This window comes from Hemicordylus capensis, chromosome 1 (genome assembly GCF_027244095.1).
Source record: "Hemicordylus capensis ecotype Gifberg chromosome 1, rHemCap1.1.pri, whole genome shotgun sequence".
In the NCBI taxonomy this organism is placed as follows: Eukaryota; Metazoa; Chordata; class Lepidosauria; order Squamata; family Cordylidae; genus Hemicordylus; species Hemicordylus capensis.
Window position 1 is genome coordinate 378,886,978 of NC_069657.1, and position 24,877 is coordinate 378,911,854.

The 24,877-nt window shown below is 41.9% G+C and overlaps 1 protein-coding gene across 7 annotated transcripts in view; it reads left to right on the forward strand.

The window, feature by feature from the left end:
* The window catches only part of DISC1 (DISC1 scaffold protein), a 311,857-nt gene that overhangs the window by 89,107 nt on the left and 197,873 nt on the right, over positions 1–24,877 (forward strand). For all 7 annotated transcript variants that reach the window (XR_008316745.1, XR_008316749.1, XR_008316750.1 and 4 more), the window contains exons 7-9: positions 2,228–2,282; positions 11,104–11,206; positions 20,690–20,878. Coding sequence is in view for 3 of the 7 variants with exons in the window: in XM_053298880.1 (XP_053154855.1) it covers positions 2,228–2,282; positions 11,104–11,206; positions 20,690–20,878 (347 nt within the window). In the remaining 4 variants the exon portion in view is untranslated. The remainder of the gene's footprint in view (positions 1–2,227; positions 2,283–11,103; positions 11,207–20,689; positions 20,879–24,877) is intronic.

A 24,877-nucleotide genomic window follows, 5' to 3' on the forward strand; every position in this document is an offset into this window, starting at 1 on the left:
GACTTCTGCTGGTGGGAGAAGGTTGTGTAAGAGGTAGCTAAAAGTTGTGTAGCATCTTCCCCTAGTACAATAGCAATAGCACTTACATTTATATACTGCTCTATAGCTGGAAGCTCTCTAAGCGGTTTACAATGATTTAGCATATTGCCCCCCAACATTCTGGGTACTCATTTTACCGACCTCGGAAGGATGGAAGGCTGAGTCAACCTTGAGCCCCTGGTCAGGATCAAACTTGTAACCTTCTGGTTACAGGGCAGCAGTTTTACCACTGCGCCACCAAGAGTTAGTTTGGAACAGAGGTTTGTTTCTTTGCATATTGTCCTTACAATATGTCTTTTTGCTAGCAGAAGAATGTGATATTAGCACAATTCCAGTCTGGATGCTGTTGTAAAGATGCAGGCTAGCTAGTCTTGTGCACTTTTGAGTCCCATTAACTTTGGTGGTGGTGGCGGGTGGCGGCGGGAATCACAGCACATGCATAAAACTGAACCCAGTGGCTGATATCCTAACTAAATTTACTTGAGGAAGTCCCATTGAAATTAAAAGGACAAGTTGAGCATGCTGAACTTGTCCTTTTTAGCCTACTTTCCAGTAGGCTTATGAGATCACCCGGCATTGTGTATGTTTGTCCATGTGTCCCCCCCCCCCCCGCCGCCATCAACTTCAGAACGCCTGGACCTATATAAACCAAATTGGGTACAGTTGTAGGGACACATAGGAACACCTCAACGGTGTAGTTTGTGTTGATGTAATCCACCCCAGTCTAAGATGGCGAACGCATAACACTTTTGAGGCTCAAGTGGGCTAACGTGAACTGCCTAACTGATTTGAACCAAATTTGCTACAGATTTAGGGACACATAGGGACGCCCAAAGGGTGTGGTGTGTGATGATGTCATCCATTCCAATTCAAGATGGCAGCCATGTGAACCTCTGAGGTGCAAGCAAGCTAATTTGTGGACTGTCTAACCAATTTGAACCAAATTAGGTACAGTTGCAGTGAGTGACACATAGGGATACCTCAATGGCGTAGTCTGTGATGATGTCATCCACCCCAATCCAAGATGGCAGATGGCTAAACTTTTGAGGTGCAAGTGGGCTAAGTTGTGAACTGCCTAACCGATTTGAACCAAATTTGCTACAGAGGTAGGGACACATAGGGATGCCCAAATGGCGTATTGTGTGATGATGTCATCCACTCCAATTCCAGATGGTGGCTGCATGAACATCTGAGGTACAAGCAGGCTACGTTGTGGACTATCTAACCAATTTAAACCAAATTAGGTACAGTTGCAGTGAGTGACACATAGGGACTCCTCAGTGGCATAGCTTGTGATGATGTCATCCACACCAATTCAAGATGGCAGACACATAAACTTTTGAGGTGCAAGTGGACTAACTTGTAAACCTCTTAACTGATTTGAACCAAATTTGCTGTAGCTGTTGTGTTCATAAGGTTTAAATCAATGTTTTGAATTATTATTATAGCAAAGGTAAATTTTATAGTTGATGATTCACGAAGAGGTGTGAGCGGGAAGTCCATATTTGTTTATTTGTTGTGAATGTTAATAAGAATGTTGTTAAAATCAATAAAAATTTAATTTGCAAAAAAATTTTTTTTGCTGTAGCTGTAGGGACAGATAGGGACACCTCAATGGCAAAGACTGTGACAATGTCATCCACCTCAATTCAAGATGGTGGACACGTTAACTTTGGAGGTGCAAGTGCACTAATTTGTGGACAGTCTAACTGATTTGAACCAAATTTGGAACAGCTGTAGTGAATGACACACAGGGACACCTCAGTGCTGAAGTTTGTAATGACGACATCCACCATTATCCAAGATGGCAGACACATGAACATTTGAGGCACAAGAGATCTAACTTATGGACCTCAATTTGCACCATATTTAGTCCAGATGTAGAGATAGTGAAAGGAAAGTAGGCTGATTAGTTCTTACTAGAACAACTTGTAATTTTAATGTAATGTCCTCAAGTGAATTTAGGCAGGATATTGGCTGGTGTGAGTGAAGAGTGTTAGACTTTGGCTGGATTTTGCCCTATATACTAAAACAAATAAATGAATTATCTAGAGTAAGAGGTGAAACACATTCATTTCAAATGCTTGAGTTTTATCTTAACAGTTGAATATTTGTTTTGGTTTTGATAGTGTTTAATATATCTTGATGACATCATGGCAACTTTCACATATCGGTTTAATTCTTCTAGGCTTCAAGAAAAAGAACAGTCACTCAGTCTGACCATTAAAGATACTGCTGCCAAAGTAAGTGCACTTCAACTGCTATATTTGTTTCTTGTAAATGTTAAGGTATCAATGAGGCAATTTAATTGCATCAGTATAAGTACATGGTTTATGAGTTACTTTCTAAGAATGTTGTTTTTAATATAATACTCAGTGATAATGGGAATGTTTACATTATCCTAATCTGGTGTGAAACTGCATCAGCAAGGAAGAGGGCAGAATGACACATTATTATTATTCCTTTATTTTACAGTTTTTCAACAAAGTTGTCAAAGCAATTTACATAGCAAAAGAGAAGTAGATATGGTTCCATGTCCCACTAAAGCTCACGATCTAAAAAATCCCGACACACACAAACACTCCACAGCAGCAGCAGCAGCAGCAACTAAACAACCTCCACTGGAGAGATGCTATGCTAGGTTGAACTGGGACAGTTGCTCTCCCTCTGCTAAATACGAGTATAAAAGATCCACTACCGAGAGCAGCCAGTGAGGGCAGCACCTCCAAGCTGTTGTGCTCTGCCTGCAATACCGTACGGGGTGGCGGCGCTCTGCCCAGCGTTTGGTGTGGCCGCAGCATCTGTTCATGTGTGGATGCTCCATGCACGGTCAGAGGCTAGGGTCACACTGCGCCAGATGCTGGGCGGAGCACCACTGCCGCACACGGGATTGCAGGCGGAGCGCGGCAGCTTGCAGGTGCTGCTTACACGCCGGTAAGCACCTGCTCATTATTCCTTAAAGGCGCCTCTCGCCCTCCCCAGCCGCTCCTGGCTACTAATTTGAAAAGGCATTTCTTGCCCAGTTAGCAGGGGTAAATGTTTACGTAATGTTTTTGTATTTTTGATATTGTCTTCTGTTTTTAATTAGTTGAAAATTGCCTTGTGCTTGTTTTAACATGGAAAACATAAGCACATAGGGAAATATGCTGTATACCATTGGTCCATCTAGCTCAGTATTGTCGACACAGACTGGCAGCTGCTTCTCCAAGATAGAAAAATAAAGTAATAAAATACTACTTGACTTGTGCAAAGAAGGAAAGCTAATCAGTGGGCTTCAAGCTGGGAAACTTTCTTGGCTTTATGAAACGAAAGTAAGCTCTGGTCAGAAATGAATGGCTTCCAGCTTGCTGCTATCCGAGTGTAGCCATTGCAGCAATCGCTAGTGTGACGCTTACAAGGCAAGCACAGTTGGACAGCTCTGTCATCTGCTGATATGTGCAGTAGGAAGCCCCATTTCTAGCAACCTTTTGAGTGCATTGTAAGGGGAAGAGTTAATGGACCTCCATTCCTTCCATCTCCTCCCTACCCTGCACTGTATTCTTTACCATATTATCCTGCCATCAGAGGAGCAGTGCCAATATCTGCTGTTGTCCCAGTGCAGGGTGGAGGTCAGGCTCCCAGTGAAGAGGCAAGACATCTTCCTACTCTAAGGCTGGGAATCTTAGGCCCCATACTATGTCCTGCTGCCTCTTGACAAAAGCAAGTGGCATCTTGCCTTTGAGGCTGGAGGTGGCCTGTAGCCACCAGACTAGTAGCCATTGATAGACCTGTCCTCTGTGACTTTGTCTAAGCACTTTTTAAAGCCATACAAGCTGGTGGCCATCACCACATCCTGTGGCAGAGAGTTTCATAAGTGGTTTTATTTTATTTTATTTTATTTTATTTTATTTTATTTTATTTATTTATTCTATTTCTATACTGCCCTTCCAAAATGGCTCAGGGTGGTTTACAATTGAAACAAAACAATTAAAATCAATTAACAATAAAAACAGAGATTATAAAAACACCATGAAACAACAATTAATGAAAACAATGTAAAAACCCTGAAAAAACCAGGTTACAACATTAAAAAAACCCTTTAACTATTATGCTGTGTGAAGAAGTACTTCCTTTTGTAGGTCCTAAATTTCCCAACCTTCAATTTCATGGGATGGCCCCTGGTTCTAGTGTTGTGAGAGAGGGATAAACATTTCTCTCTGTCCACTCTCCCTACTCCATACATTATTTTATACACCTCTATCATGTGTCTCCCTGTAGTCGCCTCTTTTCCAAATTAAAAAGCCCCAGATGCTGTAGCCTTACCTCATAAGGAAGGTCTCCTGGCCGCTGATCATCTTGGTTGCCCTCTTCTGCACCTTTTTCCGTTCTACAATGTCCTTCTTAAGATATGGTGACCAGAACTGAAGACAGTACTCCAAATGTGGCCACACCATAGATTTGTTTAAGGGCATTGTAATGCTAGCATTTTTATTTTCAACTCCCTTCCTAATGATCTTTAGCATGCAATTTGCCTTAAAGAAGATCATTTTACAGGGTACTAAATGCTCAGTTGCTAGCTTTATTGCAAGGGATCCAGTCATAATCCCTAAAAAGTCACATTTTCTCAGCTGAATAAGCAATATTTGGTTTCTTGGAACTGTGAGTCTTCTCCTGGCTAGTGTATCTATTCCTTTTTGAGTGTGCTGTGCAGAGCATGTAACCTGACTGCTGTGAGCATGGGGTACCTACTGGGTTGTGACTGTGGCATCATTCGTATCAAATAATACAACCCTTGTTCTCTAGTTCTGCATCATTTCTTTTTTCTAAAATGTTTGTCTATTACTGGTAGCTGTCTTCTCTCAGTATTCTATAGCAGCATGCAAGTGCTAATGCAGCATTAGTTTAAAAATGTTGCTGATGATACTAAAATGTAAAAACAGTAAGGCTACCCTTTCTCCTTGCTTAGGTCTACCATTTCAGGCACACCCCCCCCCCCCAAAAAAGAGGGTTCTCCCCAAATGCACAGCTAGCCTCGAGGTAATAATTATTTTTAAAAGAAATGGGTCACCCCTCCCCCTGCTATATGGGTAAGACAGGTAATCTGCACTACTCATGCTGTATTTGATACAATGATGAAAATGATAAAAACCACTTGTTGTGTGCTAATAGATTGAGCAGTTGTGTCCAGCCACTTCATCCCCCTAAAACATAGAAGTGCCTGGTCTGATATGAATTGATAAAGCCTTTGTACCTCACTTGGATACACAGTGCTGATGGATAAGCAGAGCTTACATCTTCCTGATTTTTCTAAGCAATTGTTACAGCAAATACTGAAAGTGGCATGACATTTGGAAAGAGTGCGTTAATCTTAGTATTCTGTCCTGCACTTCTACTTCCTCCATATCTGCCACTGTAGATTAACTTCACAAGCAGAGGATATATTGTAATAAGCCTGGCTAACTGAATTTAGAACACTTGTTCTGCTCTGATTGGCTGGTTTCAGTGCCAGGATTCCTCCATGGAACTAAGGCTTGGTGGCAATTAACTGAAGAAGGCAGTTGGTATGAAGAGCGGGATATAAATGTAAAAATAAATAAATAAATATGGTGGGCTCAGGAGGCACAACAAAACTTTGTATATAAATAGTTAATATTGGTGTTGTGGAGCAGTCTCTTGCTCTTAAACGCCTTATTGTACCTACATAAGAATATGAAATGATATTGTTTTTATTAATTTAATTTATTTTTACATTTATATCCCGCTCTTCCTCCAAGGAGCCCAGAGCGGTGTACTACATACTTGAGTTTCTCCTCACAACAACCCTGTGAAGTAGGTTAGGCTGAGAGAGAGGTGACTGGCCCAGAGTCACCCTGCTAGTATCATGGCTGAATGGGGATTTGAACTCGGGTCTCCCCGGTCCTAGTCCAGCACTCTACCCACTACACCATGCTGGCTCCATATATGTGTATCTCAAGGCGGTGTATACAATTTAAAACAACAAATATAAAACAGAGGGTTTTTTTAAAATTTAGCTGTTGAATTGTTTAATTGGTTTTATTCTGTTTTTATAGTTTTGATTTTAACTGTTAACTGGTTTTAATTGTTTTTACCTTGTTGTAAACCACCCTGAGTCACTTTGAAAGGATGGTATATAAATCGAAATAATAAACAAATAAATAATAAATAAATAAATACAAACAAACAAAAGCATTTCACATAATACAAAAGTTAAAACAATTTCATGGGATAAAAACAAACAGTTTAAAATTGCATTTCCTAAAGATGGAAGATTCAGAGAAAGGCACTAAAAATTATTGTACCAAGACAGAAAATCCAAATGACACTCCCCCATGTTGGTAAAATGTGATTATAAATAGAAACACTGGCTGACATCCAGTCTAATGAAGTACCAATGCTATGGGAGAAACACAGCACCAAAGCTTCTGAAGAGTTCCATGCTTACACTGCACCGGTCCTTGCATGGGGGTTGGGGAGAACAAATTTTATTAACCTCCACTTCCCGCAGAAGCACTCTGTCCTGTGCAAGCTTCAGGGATATATTTTTTTTGGTGGCAGAGAGTGTTTCCGGAGGAAGGGAGAGTTGCTGAAATTTGCTCCAACTGTTGCATCAGCAGTGGAACTGAGTTTGTTCAACTTTAGAAGCTCCAATGCTTCCTTCATCTGAATGTTAGCTATGGACAGTTTAGTGCCGCAGGGGTGAAACGACTAGATTAGCAAGCCAGAGGTTGCCAGTTTGAATCCCCACTGGTATGTTCCCCAGACTATGGGAAACACCTATATCGGGCAGCAGCTATATAGGAAGATGCTGAAAGGCATAATCTCAAATGGCGCAGGAGATGACAATAGTAAACCCCTCCTGTATTCTACCGAAGACAACCACAGGGCTCTGTGGTTGCCAGGAGTCGAAATCGACTTGATGGCACACTTTACCTTTAGTAGTACCTACTAATCGAGGTTATACTCATGATTGGGCGGGCAGTGGGGAAGGCAAGGTTTCACCTACCTTCTCCCAGAAAACCTTTTGACTTTCTCTTCTTCATGCTACTGTGCAGCTGCACGATCTGCACTACACAGAGCAACATGTATCTTTGGAGGCCAGGACTCATTGTCCCAGCCTCCAGGAATCCCTCAGTGCACCGCACAATGAGCATGGTGCCTTGGGGGATTCCCCTGGGAGTTGGGCACTCTAGGCACTCGACTCGGTGTACGCTTGCGCTGTGTGCAGCCCGCGCGAATACACGACCCCATACTTGGGGTAAAAGGTAAAAGCTCAGGTATGTAACCCGGGCTTTCAAGAGAGGTAGCGCTGAAATCGGCCTCTATCCTGGTGCTGGACATGAGCAGCCCTACCCAGGTAAGCATTCCCTAGCCTTATCCTCTTTAATGGTGGGGCCTACCTTGACAAGTTTTGTGTGTGTGTATATTCAGTTTCTTTCTAGACAGTCAGTAAACTTACAAGAGGAAGACAGGTACAAGAAAATTGGTTTAAAGATGGGGGTGGGAGAAATTGGTGACTTGAAGGAGAAATTCAACCATCTTCTGTTTCTTGAAGCTTACCCAAGCACATTTTATGTCACTATCATGATGCAATACAATTACCTGAGATATTTAGATAGAAAAAACAGGGGAAAACAGAGTAGAGTATCTAGAAGCTGAAAATAATTCAGTAAGGTACAGCATCACAATTTAATAAGAGACAGTTTGAAGAATAGATTTGTTGACTAAAGGAATAACAAACCCAGAGTTTTCACTTGAAATTTCATTTTGGTTTTGGCTTTTAGAAATTTACTTGTATTTTTAACCTACTTCAAGAGCACAGGGTGGTTAATTCCAGCTTAATCCTAGCCATCAAATGCTAACCCAAATGTTTGCAGAGATGTGAAGACTCAGCCAATCCCTTACTATTGTGGATAGTCACAGCTGAACACTCTTCGCCCAAGTACAAAACTCTACAAAAGATAATAGGTTTTGGGAAATGTTACCATGATCAGATTACTTCAGAAATTCAAAACTTTAGCCAGTCACTTTTAATATAAAATGTACTGTACTTAAGAGTTTGTATCTGCTTCCATATTTATTATTTATTACATTTATAAACCGCCCCATCCAAAGGCTCTGGGTGGTGTACAACAAATTAAAAAGACATTAAAAACATACACATCATTTAAGACACAGTATTAAAAAGAATATAAGAAAAATTCAAAAACAATTAAAATACCCCAAAACAATTTAAAGACCTTGGAAAGCCAGGTCAAACAAGTAAGTTTTTAGGGCTCTCTTAAAGGCTGACAGCAAGCCTAAACTGTGGATATCTGCCAGGAGTGCATTCCATAGGCCAGGAGCAGCTACAGAAAAGGCCCAGTTCCGCGGCGCTGCCAGACGTACCGGTGCTAACTAGAGACGGACCTCTCCAGATGACCTTAATGTGAGATGGGGATCATACAGAAGAAGGCGCTCTCTAAGGTAGCTTGCACCAAAGTCGTTCAGAGCTTTAAAGGTAATAACTAGCACTTTGTATTTCGTCCAGAAATATATCGGCAACCAGTGCAACTGTTTTAAGACAGGCATAATATGGTCTCTCCGGGTTACCCCAGAGACCAATCTGGCTGCTGCATTTTGAACTAACTGAAGTTTCAGAACTACACACAAAGGCGGCCCCACATAGAGCACATTGCAATAGTCGAGCCTGGAGGTTACCAGCTGATGCACCATTGTTTTGAGATAGTTCTCTTCAAGGAATGGGTGCAGCTGTTGAATCAGCTGAAGCTGATAGAAAGCACTCCTGGCCATAGCCTCCACCTAAGATACCAGGGTGAGGTCTGGATACAAGAGCACTCCCAAGCTGCGTATCTGTTCCTTCTGGGGGAGTATAACCCCATCCAGCACAGGAAGATCTAACTCATCTCTCAAATTCCGATTCCCCACAATGAGCACCTCTGTCTTGCTTGGATTCAGCTTCAATTTGTTATCCTTTTTCCAGCCTATTACTGCCTATAGGCAGGCATTTAGGGAGTGAATTCCATTTCCTGATGATGATGATGATGATGATGATGATGTAGATGATGATAAGGAGAAATAGACTTGGGTGACATCAGCATACTGGCAACACCCTGCACCAAATCTGATGACCTCACCCAGCGGTTTCATGTAAATGTTAAAAAGCATTAGTGAATGGAGCTCTGAGGGATTCCATATAATAGCTCCTGTTTTTATGAGGAACTGTCACCAAGCTCTACCATCTGGAATCTGCTTGAGAGATAGGAGCAGAACCACTGCAAAGCAGTGCCTCCTATTCACAATTCCCCCAGGCGATCCAGAAGGATACCATGGTCAATGGTATCAAACGCCCCCGAGAGATCCAAAAGAACCAGCAGAGTCACATTGTCATTTCCCTGGTAAAGGTCATCCATCAGCCCAACCAAGGTAGACTCAATCCCATAGCCCCCTCTAAAGTCAGTTTGAAATGGGTCTGGATGATCAATTTCCTCCCAAACCTCCTGGAGCTGGTTAGCCACCACTCTCTCAATCACCTTGCCCAACCATGGGAAATTGGAGACCGGTCTATAACTATCTATCAGTAAGGGATCTAGGGAAGGCTTCTTAAGAAGTGGTCTAATCATAGCCTCCTTCAAACAAGGAGGCATCCTACCCTCCTTCAGTGATGAGTTAATGATATAAACTAGGTCATCTCCAACAATTTCCCTGCTAGATAGAAGAAGCCAAGGTAGGCAAGGATCCAGAGAACAAGTGGTAGGCCGCGCTGCCCCAAGCAGCTTGTCCACGTCATCAGGCATCACAAATTGAAACTGATCCAATCTAATACTTCAAGAAGGATTGTTGGACACCACCTTAATAGACTCTGCAGAAACAGTGGAGTCGAAGTTGGCCCGAATACAAGAGATTTTGTCCGTAAAGAATCCATTAAAAGCATCGCATCCTTATGTTGTATGTTTTATAACTAGCTTTTTTGCAACATTCATTTCTTGTTTTCCAGAGCTTTGTGTTTTTACTGTATTATCTGTGTGCTGTAGTCTAGTTCTTTCACTTAAAATTCTGTAGTATTCTTCAGCCTTTCATCCTGGGATTCAGCTTTAATCCCAGCTTGCAGCATGAGACTCATTTGCTTGTTAACTGCTTGTGTCTGCCTCTTTCTTTTGAATGATGAGATGCAGTGAGTGGATGATGGGACTCTTGTACCTCAGCCTCTTTCCTCCCCTTTATTTTAAAGGTGGGGGGAAAGGCTTTAAAATTAAGGATCAGGAACTCGACAAAAAATAAAACAAGCACCCACATAATCTTAACTAGGCCTTTGCTACCATTCTTGGTTACTCTATAAAATAATAATGTTTGTTTTCGGATGAGAAGGGATTGAGCAGTGTTCTTTTGCAAATGTTGTTTGCATTCCAGTTCTTACAGTTGTTGTATTGACTCAGGTGCTTGGTTCACTATTCTGCCAGCATCTTACAGCATTTGAGCATTTCAGTTCCTATGCACCAGCACCGATTTGTGCTAGCAATTCCCTGCAATAAGAGCTCTGTTTTTAAGGAATGTTGGCCCAGACAGCATAGCTCTGTCTGCTCCATAGGTCTTGCTTAGGATACCATTTTAGCTGCTCAACCATGGCAGCTAAAGTAAAGAGTAGGATTGGGTTGTTAATCTGAATTTCCAAGTCTTTGTTTATTTTGATTTCCAGCAGTAACAGACTGTCAACAAGATATTTACACAAAGAGCGAACATCTGCAATGGTTTGCCATCCTTGGCTTTTTGCCTGAAACACAGTCTTGCAGTTTATCTGCACCTTTGCTATGTTTGTGATTACTTTTCTCCCTGTTTGGGGCAACTGCAAACACAGTTGCTGTTTCTGTAGATTGGGTAACAAAGCCGTTGAGATACAGGATCCATGTCTTGCAGCAGTCTCGCACATCACTTTTTATTAACCTCTGTTGTTGTGCTGTGTAATGATGTGTCATGTCTGTAAAACCAAGACCATTTGAAGTCCTTTTTATATTATCTGATATTTTTACATGAATGAATTATATATCATGGCTGTCTGCCTCTGTCTAGGTATGTACCAGTCAGAAGCTGTGCAGCACTTTTAGGAGGAAAGTGAGTGATATTGACACGCAGCTCCCAGCTCTTCTTGAAGCCAAAATGCTTGCTTTATCAGGTAAATTTTGATGGAATACATTTATGATTGAGATATAAATTTCTTCATCATAGCCTAAATGTGTAAAGAAATCAACAGTGAATTCTTCTAGTCTACAATGATTTGGTTTCATAAGTAGATGAACACAAAGGCATACAAATTAACATGTATTGGGTTTAAATGACACTCCTCAATGGAATTCAGTAGCTGGCAGTTTCTGAATATTCAGATCAATAAACAGCTAACATTGGCAGTAAAATAACTGTTTGTCTTGGGAATGCCTCTGCATATTATTTACAGCCAAAACACTGATACATGAGCCTGTAGTTGGTGGCATATAAAGCTTGTTAGGAGTTCTTAAAAACTCCTAAAGGCTTTTTATGCCATGACAGTTTGATTATTGTTGTACTCTTGGGTTTTTTGTTTTTGGTTGGGGAGGTGAGGTGGGGGGAATTATTATGCACAGTCATCTTTACAGTTTGTAGAGCTGACAAGCAGAAAATCTTTCCATTAGGCCATGAGCCAGTACCATGAATGGTATGACTCAAGCAGGTCTTTCGTCAAGGAAAAGTGTGGTATCTTTTATGCATGTCAACAGAGTGCATCTAGCCTGTTATTGTGTTGCCGTAGAGCAGTGCAACATCAGGGGACCAGGGCATTGGCAAAATGGTGCCTCCACACCAGCTGCAGGACTAAGGGCTAGGTGTGCTTCCTGCCATTGTCCACTCTGCGTGCCAGGTTGTTTTGGTGAGCTTATTAGGTGGTGGTGAGCAGCAGCAGGAGGAGGCACTCCTTACTTTTAACACCATGGCTGGAATGGAAGCACCATTTTGCCAATGCCCTGGCCAGGATCCCTGATGCAATATTACTCCGTCATGGGGTTGTGCCAAGGCGTTCTGACCAAATGGCACCTCTGCTCCAGCTGCAGCAGAGTGGAACATGGTGGTCCGTCGAGATCGGAGGTCCCGGGCAGTAAGAATGGATAGCAGACATGGTAGTGCAGCTGGAAAGATGCAGTGGTGGGCCCTCTGAAGATGGTGTAGGGTGTATGCTGCATGTTGCTATTGGCCGATGATGTAGGGTGTATGCTGCATGTTGCTTGGCTGCTCCTATTCCCACTTCTCTCTCAACTTACCTGCTGTTGCTTTCTACCTGTCTTGCTAAGCAATTATACATTTCTTGTCTCATGAGTGAGTTTTGTCTCTGCTTTGGAAAGCTCTCCTTGCCTCCGTCAGAGGGGATTCAGGTTGAGGGGACCTTTCTGCCTAGAGTATAATACAAAGTCAGGAGTAGATTACAGAAATAAATCTGGACTGAGGGTGATTAGTCATTATTATCCTAATGTTGCCAATGAGACCTAGCCAAGAGGCTTGGATTCATCTTCAGCCATGCTTTTTCTATGAGCTCTCACTCTCCTATGGGGTTCAGGATACAACCTCACTTGCTAAGGTTACCAGATGGCTTGTCTTCTGTGTAATTCCTGTTTAGGTGGCTGCTTACCGATTTAGGCCATCATACTACAGCCCTGTTAGTACCATGGCTGGATTTCTCTCTCCCTCCCTCTTCCTTTCTCTCTTTCTTATTAGTTGACTATAGAGTGGTGGATAGAGTTAAGATTGTCTTGTGTTTTGCTTTTTAAGTTGCTGAACTGCATAGGACTTAGTTGTATTTGCTATACTACTGCTATCATTTATATCCTGCTTTTCAACAAAAACAGTTCTCAAAGTGATTTACATAGAAAAAGAAAAAAGACCCACAGTCTGAAAACGAAACACAAGGTAGACAACTGGCAGCAGCCACTGGAGGGATATTGTGCTAAGGCTAAATAGGATCAGTTGCTCTTCTCCTACTTAACAGAAAGCAAATCACCACTTTGGAAGATGCCTTTTTGCCCAGTTAGAAGGGATCTTCTTCTATTGCCTTCTCTGAAGTTGCCCCAGAGCAATGCACTTCTTGCTGAGATTAGAGCTGCTCCATCCCTATTGACCTTTAGGAAACAGCTGAAGCCACATCTCTTCAGCCACGCTTTTAAGCTATTTAGTGGTTTTTATGGGTAGTTATTTTAATCTGAACTTGTTTTAAATTTTCTTGGTTTGTTTCAATGTTGTAAACCGCCTAGTGACTTTGGTAATGGGTGGTATACAAATAAGCTAGCTAAATAAGTAAATAGTAAATATTCTTCTGTTTCATCATTACAAAGCACGGGCACCTTTTATTGTCTGAATGCTTTTAGAGGTCCACTGTTGGTTTCTCTTTAGTGTATTTTTTGCTTTTAACAATATATAACGTACACAATTTTGTTTTACTCAGCAACGTATTCTTCAAAGTACAGTCACCTTAAGTGGCGCAGTGGGGAAATGCTTGACTAACAAGCAGAAGGTTGCTGGTTTGAATCCCCGCTGGTAATATATGGGGCAGCAACGATATAGGAAGATGCTGAAAGGCATCATCTCATACTGCACGGGAGGAGGCAATGGTAAACCCCTCCTGTATTCTGCCAAAGAAAACCACAGGGCTCTGTGGATGCCAGGAGTCGACACCGACTTGATGGCACACTTTACCTTTACTTACCATCTGATTGGTGTGATATATCAATCAGTTTTTTCTCATTATTACTACTGAGTGGTCTGTAAAGTGGCAGTGAAGGAGAGACAGGGTTTGTCCAGAGGCAGCTGTTGTTCATTCCAACCGAGCACCCAAGTGGTGAACTGCATGGTTGAACCGAGACTACACTTTCCTTCAGCAGAATTATGTAGGTCTTCATCATGCTGTTTGTATTTTGGCCCACACTGGCACTTTGCTCTGAATGGCTCAGAGACCAGATTGTTTGAACCCAGGTCCAAGTGCCTGACAGTTAAGTGAAGATGATTTGCTCATAGGCAACCAAGGTGTCTCTGGGTGGGCAACGGTTTGGACCCAGGTCTCTCATGTCCAGATTCACCACACTGTGCCACAAATGTGTAGGCTTTTCAAAATGATGTATTTTATTAAAAAATAGGCATATACTACTTTAGCTCTGAAGAGTACCCAAGATGGACAAGGAAAGCCATTTCAGAAACAAAAAACACATACAAACCCCAAACCAATAAAATATCAGTTGAAATACAGACTCCAAGCAGAGGACAACTTCCTACTGCCATTGATCTCCCTCCTCCATCAGGCACATCTGAACAAAATTGTTTGTTTGTTTTTTGTCTAAAAGATAGGACGAAAGTGGGATTAGACTTCAAAAGTCTAAGTATTGCTATGGTGTTGTCCTTGTGTCATCTCTTGTGCACATTAAAAGATAACATATAGATCATCAGCAGTGAGAGAAGCACTTCTGCATAGCTTTGGAAATATGTGGGTGTCCTTCTGGAAATACGTGGGTTTTAATTACATTCTCATGTCACAGCTGTTGCTATCTCTCTCTTTCCAAAGAGTCCAGCAATAAACAACATTTTAAAAGAATAAATGGTTAAACCCACTGGAACCTTTGGAAAGTTAGAAGATTTGGAATGTTAGAACATTTGCTTAAATCCTGAGGACTCTGGAGAACTGAAAAGTCATCTTTACCTCATAATAGTTAAGGGCTAGTGGCAGTGCTACCTCTTTCAGTTCGGGACATAGTCAATTACAATATGTATTTACAATTGTGGTCATAATGTGGGGAAATTGTTTCAGGAGATTTCAAAACATATTTATTTATTTATTTTATTATTTATTTATTTTACATATTTTTATACTGCCCAGAACTTATGTCTCTGGGTGGTTTACAACAGCTTTTTCTGTATAGGCAACATATACCCAAATAAATAAAAAAAATGAAGCATACAAAAATACTCAGCAAATATGACTAAATTTGCCCCTTACACCCTAGTGCATAGAGATAAATAAATTGGATTTTTTTTAAAAAAACCACCTAAATCTCCCCAAACTCTGGAATAAAAGCACTGCATTAAGCCTTCTTTTAGAATAGGTTTAAATAGTTTGAAAAATAATAATAAACACAATTACTTTTAATACAGTTGAGACACAACAAAAATACCCTGTTGTAAATCCTTACTCATTTTATCCTTTTCAAATGAAAAATCTATTTGCCTGTGCGTTTATTTTATCCATGCAGACCAGATTAATTTGAGAGTGTGTCTATAGGATTTTCTGGAATGCTTGTACAGTGGAATGCTTGTACAGTGGAACCCAGGCCTCTAGTTCAGTTGTGTTCTGTTAGATGTAATCCTGGGGGCATGGGTGTCAAAAAGAAGGCTTTGACTGCTTGTTCAGTAGTATGGAACTAACTACATGGGAATAAACATATTCATGGAAAGTGGTGCCGTCACACTGATTATCACACAGATTTTTTTTCATGAAATTGTATCAAGAACTATGTGTGTGTGTGTCTTGTGTCTCTCTGTGTGTAGATGGGGGAGAGAGAGAGAGAGAGATTATTTGAATGCATCATTTCTTAACTATTTTGTTTATCAGCAATGTGTATTGTGAATGCTGGCTGGTTATTTCTTTTGATAATCACTGGACTGACTGGGCTGACAGTTCTTTAATGGGAGCTAATGTTTGGAAGATGGTTGGTAATTGTGCTGAGTGATTTGAATGGGAGAGAGTTTGAGGAAGGTGACAAATCCCACACCTTCTAGCACAAGGGAGGGAGTAGATGAGAGAGAGGGGGGGGGAGAGAGTAGGATCAGCATTTAGACGTTCTTGGAGTAAATTTAGAGAATCCTTTTGGGTGCAAGGTCTTTTTCTCTGGGGATCTGATCTGATATAGGGTAGCCTGTCTGCTGCTTGAGAGGAGGACACTGCTGCATGACTCCACTTATGCTGTACTTCTGTATTTGTAAATAAAGCAAATAGTATGCTTTACCATAAGTCTCCAGTGCTCTCTCTTCCAAAAGAAACCAAACCTGGGATGATAATTTTTTACCCTTTTAAATAAAGGACCTCTTTTCCATGCTGGAACTGAACATGGTACATGGGGTTCCCAGGCAACCTGCCACAGGCCAGACTCAGGTTTGCTTGGCTTCACCAGCCTCACATGGGTAGACTTAGACCTTGGCACTCTGTGTTGTGCTGCCCCTGGAATTTGTCTCTGTTCAGTGAAGTGGGAAGCTATTCCCAACTTAATAGCAATTTAAAGCTATTAATCTGTGTTGTAGGAGGCATGCAAGGTGTGTGTATTCTAATCTGTGGGGAAAACTGTGTACCTCTTAAGACTTTGCATATTGTCAGGACTCGAAGTTGTAATAGGTTTTGAGCTGGTGACCTGAGGGATGCCAGGCAGGCACTTTGTCCATGCATCACTACCCATCTAATAAAAGGAGACAAGGCACACCAAGGAAGCTGCATTACACCAATAGGCCAAAAGCAGTTCAAGGTGACTCCTATGTCCATCAAAGCTTCCAAGCTCGCTCACTTCCCTCCAAACCAAGGGAATATGCACCTGATAGCTACAGACAGCCTTTGCCACACCTTCCCAGCTCTGACACCTGTGTGTTCCACATTTAATCTGAACTTGCAAGTCTTGCAACAGGAAAATGTTCGAGCCTGTTACATTTTTAGTCTCTTCTATTAGTTCTCACCAAGAATTCATTCATTCATTCATTCATTCATTCACTGAAGGAATATGATAGCATCCCATGAATGCCACCTGGAGTCACATAATGGAAGACAGGCAGGAGATACAAGTCATTACATGTATCTCCTGCCTTTCTTCCATCATGTGACTCCAGGTGGCATTCATGGGATGTTATCATATGCCTTCAATCCAGTCCACATACAGGGACCCAAGAATAATGGTTATAGACACCCTGTAGCTGCTCTAGTGTCTTCATTTGACTATACCACCAGATATGGGTCTGGAAGAATGCCCTGTCTGTGGCTCTGGTCCTTTGCCAAGAACAGGCATTCCTATTGCACTTTTCTCCTTTGTTTGGATTTAGCCTATTGATTCATTCTCTCATTCAGCTCATAACTGAGTCCAGATACCAGCTTAGGGAACTAACCACTTTTCTTGGATCTGAGATAAACAAAAGAGTCATCAGCACATTGATGGCACTACACACCAAGTGACTGCAATAATTAGTTTAAAAGGGTTGGTGACAAGATAGTACCCCTCAGGATAATTCTCATGGGATAGATCAGTAGTCAGTCATTGCCACCATAAGGAATAAGCCCAACCGTGACTGAGATGAAAATATATAAAAATCATATGGTCAGAGAAATCAAGGTGGGGTAGTCCTATAAATAACAGGACAGGTCTAAATTGGTATTGAGCCCAGACAGCTCTACCGTCTGGTATGCAACTTTATCCAGCAGCCCATTTTTGCCCTGTTGAGTAATATCTCCTCCAGATGCTTTTGATTATTATTGTATATGTCATCATTTGTGCTGCATTTTGAATTGTTCTGTTTGGTTCAATTATTTATTTTCTTATCAGTGTAAGAAATAAGATACTACCTCATTATTGGTCTACTGTATATCAATACATATTTTCTATTGTTAAAAATATTTTTTCAATTGTTTGTTTGCTACATATGATTTTTATATATTTTCATCTCAGTCACGGTTGGGTTTTTTCTCCCCTCTTTTTTGCTTGGTTTCTTTTCCGTGAGTGCCCTTGTTTTTGTTTCACCATAAGGAATAGCCTGGAAAGGAGAGATCAGAGTGGCTAAAAGAACAGTGATTACACTGTGATTTTAAATTAAGGAACTTTAGTTTTGTATAGAACCCTGTACAGGAATAGCCTCAGCAGCAGAGGCGAAGCCCCCAGATTCTAGTCCTGCTGAGGAGGGAATTGACTTGCCTGAGGAAACACAAGCACAACTCACTTTACCTCAGCCAGCAAAAGGACAGGGCAACTCGGGATCCTGAGAGCTCTGATGACCCAGTGCCAGGGTTTCCAGGATTCCCCTGCCCAGGTGCTCCAGTGAACTGGCACATGGGAAGACCTTAGTCCTAGATGCTGAATCATCTGCTGCCAACTGCTAGCAGAGGGTGCAGAGGGTGACAGGAAGGAGTAGGTCGGGTGAGGTAGTGTAAGTGGGGTGCTAGGAGTAAGAGGAGTGGAGGGCATGCTGGTTCAGTAGAATTGATGATCCACAGTCAAAGGTGTAGCTATGGGAGAGGGGGCCTGTGTTTGCCCCTCTCCCTGGTGGCCCTTCAGAGTGAGAGAGATAACGAAGAAAATAGGGAGAGGGGGAACTGGGGGGGATGGGCTCAGGAGCTGGGGGCCCAGGTTCTTTGAACCCAAGCACTCAGTTATAGCTACACTTCTGTCCACAGTAATGAAAGCTGGAGAGAGGTCCAGAAGTAGCAACAGGGTAAGACAGCTAAAGCAGATTCTATCCCAACTCAAACAAGACTAGATAATAATCTGTGTCATCTAGGACTGTCTCTGCCACCACTACTTGATTAACTTGTCCAAGAATGGAAGACTGGAGGTGGACAGATAATTGTGTTAAATCCATCTGATCTAATGATGGTTTCTTAATAAATGGATGGACAACTAACAGTTTTAGAAACTAGATACCCAGCAAGCCTCAGCTGGGTTAGCACTGGAAACATAGGTAATAGCACATTGACTAGAGTTGCTGCTTAGAGTAATCCCTATTTATACTGGTGTACGGAAGTTGCCCATTCAAATTCCCACTGGTATGTTTCCCAGGCTATGGGAAACACCTATATCGGACAGCAGCGATACAGGAAGATGCTGAAAGGCATCATCTCATACTGTGCGGGAGATGTAGAATTCTCCTGTATTCTACCAAAGACAACCACAGGGCTCTGTGGTCACTAGGAGTTGACACTGACTCGATGGCACACTTTTGCTTTACAAAGAGATTGTGTGTGTGTGTCTTAGTATTAAAGAAGTATTGGAAATGGCTAAATGCATGCCTTGTAAGATCTGACAAGTTTTGTCTGAGGTGGAGAGTTTGCAACAAGAAGATAAAGGAAGAAATGACTCTGTGCAGTTTACATAAATTTGTGATGGAAATGAAGAATTGTAGTAATTGAATTTTATTAAAACTGATGTTTCCCTTGAAGAATATATTTTCAGCCAATTAACATTTTTATTTATTATTTATTTTATTTAAAACATTTTAAATAAATATTAAATAGACAAAATGATTGTTATTTATTTTTTTTCCTATCCAGGACACCATAATTATGTAGCAGTTTTGACAGAAAGACAGATTTATGTGTATATTTAAAAAGCAACCCTCATGTGGCATTTAGAAAGTGCCAATTTTAGTTACTGTGATTGAGGTCAGTAGTTCACCGCTGGCACTTCAAGAGAGTAGTGTGTGGATCTCTTTATGAGTTCTTGATTTTCATCACTGACTTGAAGGCATATTCCTTCTGTCAGGGAAAAAGCTACATAGGGCAGATTTGCCTCATGGGCATAAATTAGAGGCAAAAATGCTTCTAAATTATTAATTTGAGTTATGGTATTTGTTTCATTTTAGCTTCAAGTTTTGATATTAACCTCCCTCCTGGGAATTAATAAGCATTCAGTGAATATAAAACTTTAATAGACAGGGTAGAATCGTCTCCCTAATTTATTGTTTTTATTAGGGTGGCTTATTAGCCCTATGCAGGAAGAGCCCCAGTCAGGTGCTAGTCCTTATTCTGTTGAGAAACAGAATGGTCTTGAAGGCAATTGGCTTGACGCATAATGGGGTGACACTTTCTGATTTCTGATTCTAAACTCCTTCAGTCATAAATTCACTCCCATTACTGCACACAAGGAACATTTGTTCACTGTGTTGTAGTGTGATTGAATTCTGGCGTGCTTTAAATGGAACCCTAAAGCTGAGTTGGCTCTACTGTAAAGGAAAGAGACGGGAACCAGAAAGGATTCCTTTATCCAGACTGTTCTGCTGTGTATCACCATTGCAAACACAACAGAGGGAGGAAGATGCATGCAGCAAGGAGGCCAGTGTGGCTCTCTGGAGCATACTGACTAATGTTTACAAGGCCATTCCAGAAAATGAGTGTTATGGGTTTCAGCTTAAGATTGGCATGCTGGCTGACCGTGTGTGTGTGTGTGTGAGAGAGAGAGAGAGAGAGAGAGAGAGAGAGAGAGAGAGAGAGAGATGCTTGACATAATGGACAAGGGGGCTTTATTTTAGTGTGTCTAAGGCATCCATATAAATAATTAGTTGTGATGTTGTGGTGGACTGCAGGATAATGATCCACTCAGTAGATAATTGTTTTTATTTTATTTTTAAATGAATGAGGAAGCTCCTTAAAATAATAATAAAGTATTAGTTTGGCAATCTGAGACAATCTAACCTAAATTCTATCATAGTCTGTTGCATGGGTTATATAGGTTTCAGATAATGGAAAACCGTGGCGACAGAACAATTGGCTTTAATATAGATTTCCTTCATTTCATTATTCAGGCTGTATCTCCTGTTCAAATGATTAGCTCTTTGATTTTCTGTTTGTTTTGGTATCAATACCTTTTCTTTCCTCTCTTCCCATCGTCACCCTTAACTGAATCTGCAGGAGGTAATTTCTGTACCGCTAAAGACCTTGTCGAAGAAATTAAATTGTTAACTGCTGAAAGAGAGAGGCTGGAGGGTCATCTCAATGAATGGTTGACGCTGAGTGCCAGAAATGTCCAAAAATTGGAGAGAATGAAAGAAGGCTATAAGAGACTGAAGGAAGAAATGGAGCAAGGGGAGAATGCCTTTGGTAAGTTTGGTAAGAGCTGTTTGCCAGCTGTTGGAGTTGTGATGGCCTGGAATTTTTTATGCTGTATGCCATTCATTATTCTGCCTGATTTGATAAACAGTCATCTAATTGATAAGACACACACACAAAAAGAGAGTTCTTTGATAGGCAATTCTGGCAGAAGCTTTGATATATACTAGGTTGAAAGTTCTGTCAGCCTCAGTCTTTGTCATTCTTGAGTGACATTTTCCCCTGGCTTTGTATATGTTGATGTTGTAGTATGCTTTTGGTTTATCTCCCTTGGCTCTTTCCTTCTTAGCTGCCAGCTAACTCACATTGAGAATGTCCTGTGCATGCATAGCTCTTACATAATATGCTAGTTCTCTGAACACATGATCATTCCTGCTCTGCGTTATAAGATGTCCTCAAGAGCAACAAGCCCTCCATAAAGCTTGGACACCACTGGTTTCTGTTCCCTAATCATGTTGCGTAAGGATGTAATCCACATCATCACGTGTAATGTTTTGAAAGCAAGAACCCTTTATACACATGAAAGTTGAGGTAAATTTCCAGTTTCAGCACGCAGACTGCCCTGGTAATGTAAATAGTGGCTGACATCCAGACTCATCCACCGCTGCAATGCACGAACCATTTGCCACTGAACTGGTTTGGCGGCTTGATTGTGAACAAAACTGGAGGCAGTTCGGTCTGTGATCAAACCAGACCAAGCCTGATTCAGGCGAACCAGTTTAGCAGCAAAGGGATGGTTGGGGTGGTGGTGAGAGAGGTAGAAAGGCCCTTACCTGGCCAGTGCAGCCCCAAGCACACATTAAGCTTTGTTTCTGAAGTCACTCACATGGCAGCGGTGTGGTTCTGGCCTCTGCGCATGCACAGATGCCACTCAAATGGCCTCTGTGTATCAGCGGAGGCCAGAACTCTGCCACTATCATGTGGGCAGCTTCAGAAACAAAGCTTCATGTGCGCTTTCAGCCTGCAGTGGGGGTCTGTGAGTGGTGGTGCTGGCAGCTGGGCCAGCTAGGTAGGGACTTTTCTACCTTTCTTGCCACCCCACCTGTCCACACCTTAACATGTGCTGGACTCCCCATCGCTTTACTTGGAACGTATTAGCCACCCAAACCGCCAAACTGGTTCGGTCAAACAGATCGGCCAGTCAGTTCAACCAAACTGGTTCAGCAGCACATGATTTGGCTTGACTTCAATTTGAATTTGAGCTGAACTGTGTTTTTTGGTTCGTGCATACCCCTATCCTCCACTGAAACACCAAAGTGTTCTGTTGCATGAAGTGGGAGAGCAATTTTGGACAGTCTCCCCTTCCCTCTGCAACTGTGTCTGTACTTCCTGAAACTATTTCCCTGAGGGTCTAGCAGTCCTCAGGGACATAGTTTCAGGAGGCACAAGTGGTTGCACAGGGAAGGTGAGGTTGCCCCAAATTTCTCCCCATGCTTCATGCAACAGAATACTCTGGCTTGTTAGTGGAGGATTGGATGTCAGCCATTGTTTGTTGCATACTAGTTTCCAGAGTCAAAGGTTTGGGGTGGTGTACAAATTTGTCAGACAGACAAACAAACAAATGAAGAGTGAAGACTGTTTTTGATCTGTAATCTTACGAAAGGTAATAAGTATGCATTGGAAAATTAACATGTTTTTTAGTTGTGTAAGAGGGACTTTGTTTATATAGGTATATAAAACACACAGGAGACTACAAAAAGCTTTAGGTTTGTGGTAGCCAGTGCTGCTGTACCAGAATGAGTCACTGAAAGACAAGAAATATAAATGCGGTAGCAGAAAAACAGCTCACAGAAGAGCCTGATGTAGCTGGGACAAAGAACTAAGGACATAAGAACAGCCCTGCTGGATAAGGCCCAAGGCCTATTTAGTCCAGCACCCTATTTCACACAGTGGCACACCAGATGCATCTGGGAAGGCCACAGGCAAGAGCTGAGGGCATGGGCTCTCTCCTGCTTTTGCTCAAAATACCTGCTAAACTGATATTTAGAGGCATCTTCCTCTTAGGCTGGTGGTGGCCTGTAGCCCTCAGACTAGTAGACATTGATAGACTTGTCCTCCATGAATTTATCTAATTTCTTCTTAAAGCTACCCAGGCTGGTGGCTGTCACCACATCTTGTGGCAGAGAATTCCATAGGTTAATTATGTGTTGTGTGAAAAATTATTTCTTTTTGTCGGTCCTAAATTTCTTGGCAATCAGTTTCATGGGATATCCCCTCGATCTAGTGTTTTGATGTAACAAAATTAATTCCCTCATGAATGATGGAGAAAAAATTATCTCTATTTACTCTCTCCACACCATGCAGAATTTTATCTCCATTTATCAGTCGTCTTTTTTCTAAACTAAAAAGCCCCAGGTGTTGTAGCCTTGCAATGTAAGGAAGGTGCTCTAGGCCCCTGATCATTTTGGTTGCCTTCTTCTGTACCTTCTCCAATTCTATAATGTCTTTTTGAGCTATAGTGACCAGAACTGTATAGGGATGGGTCCAGACCGGTCCGGAGGCCATTGTAAAGGCCTCCGGACCTGGGCGGTCCGGTTCAGGTGGGGGGGTGCCTTTAAGAGCGGGGGGAGGGTTTACTTACCCCTCCTGCCGCTTTCCCGCTCTGGCGCTGTAATTTCAGTAGTAATTGGGGCAGCAGGATACCTCCCTGCCGCCCCTTCCCCGCTGTCGCTATGAAAAACTCCCAGGAGTCCTTTGCACATGCGCACGTCACAGAGACTTGAAGCGCACGCACAATGTGCACGCGCACAAAGGACTCCTGAGAGTTTTTCATAGCGACAGCAGGGAAGGGGCGGCAGGGAGGTATCTTGCCGCCCCAATTACTACAGAAATTACAGTGCCAGAGCGGGAAAGCGGTGGGAGGGGTAAGTAAACCCTCCCCCCGCTCTTAAAGCCACCCCCCACCCCAGTGCCGGACCACAGTTTGGTGGTTCTGTGCACACTCCTATTTGGCGGTTCCATGCACACCCCTAGAACTGTACATACACAGTAGTACCCCAATGAGGCTGCACCATAGATTTGTATAAGGGCTTTTTTATATTAGCAGTTTTATTTTCAAACCTCTTCCTAATGATTCTAAGCATGGAATTGGCCTTTTTCATAGCTACTACACATTGTGTCAATACTCAATGAGCTATGCACCTGACCCCAAGAGCTGACAGCTCAGATCCTATCAGTGTATATGTGAAGTTGGTGGTGGGGGTTGCACCAATATGCATCACTTTACAATTGTTAACATTGAACAGCATCTGCCATGTTGCCTACTGCCCCAGTTTGGAGAGTTCCTTTGGAGCACCTCATGATCTCTTTTGTATTTCACTACCCTAAATAGTTTGGTTTTATCTGTAAATTTGGCCACTTTCCTGCTTAACCCAACTTCTAGATCATTCATGAATAAATTAAAAAGTACCATGACACTGACATCTTGCACCAGGTCCTGTGCACCACTCTAGGATTAAGTCCAAGGTCACCTTCTCTCTGGTTGGTTTCATGACCAACTGTTCTATTTATTTATTAATAAATAACCCAATTTTTAAACCACCCTTCCAAAAATGGTTCAGGGCGGTTTACATTAAAACAAAACAATTAAAAACAAAGATTATAGAACACCATAAAACAATTAATCAGTTAAAACATTCAAAACAGTTAAAAAAAAAAAACAAACAACCCTGGAAAACCAGGTTAAAACAAATTAAAAACATTTACAACAATTTTTAAACCTTGGAAGGCCGGGCCAAACAGATAGGTTTTGAGGGCTCTTCTGAAGGCCAGTAATGAATTCAAATTATGAATTTTTGCATGGAGTACATTCCACAGCCCAGGAGCAGCTACAGAGAAGGTCCACCTCTGAGTCACCACCAGATGCACTGTTGGTAACTGGAGATGGACCTCCTCATATGACCTTAAGGTGCAGTGGGGATCATGCAGAAGGAGAGACTCTCTAAGGTAACCTGGACCTAAGCCATCCAGGGCTTTAAAGGTAATAACAAG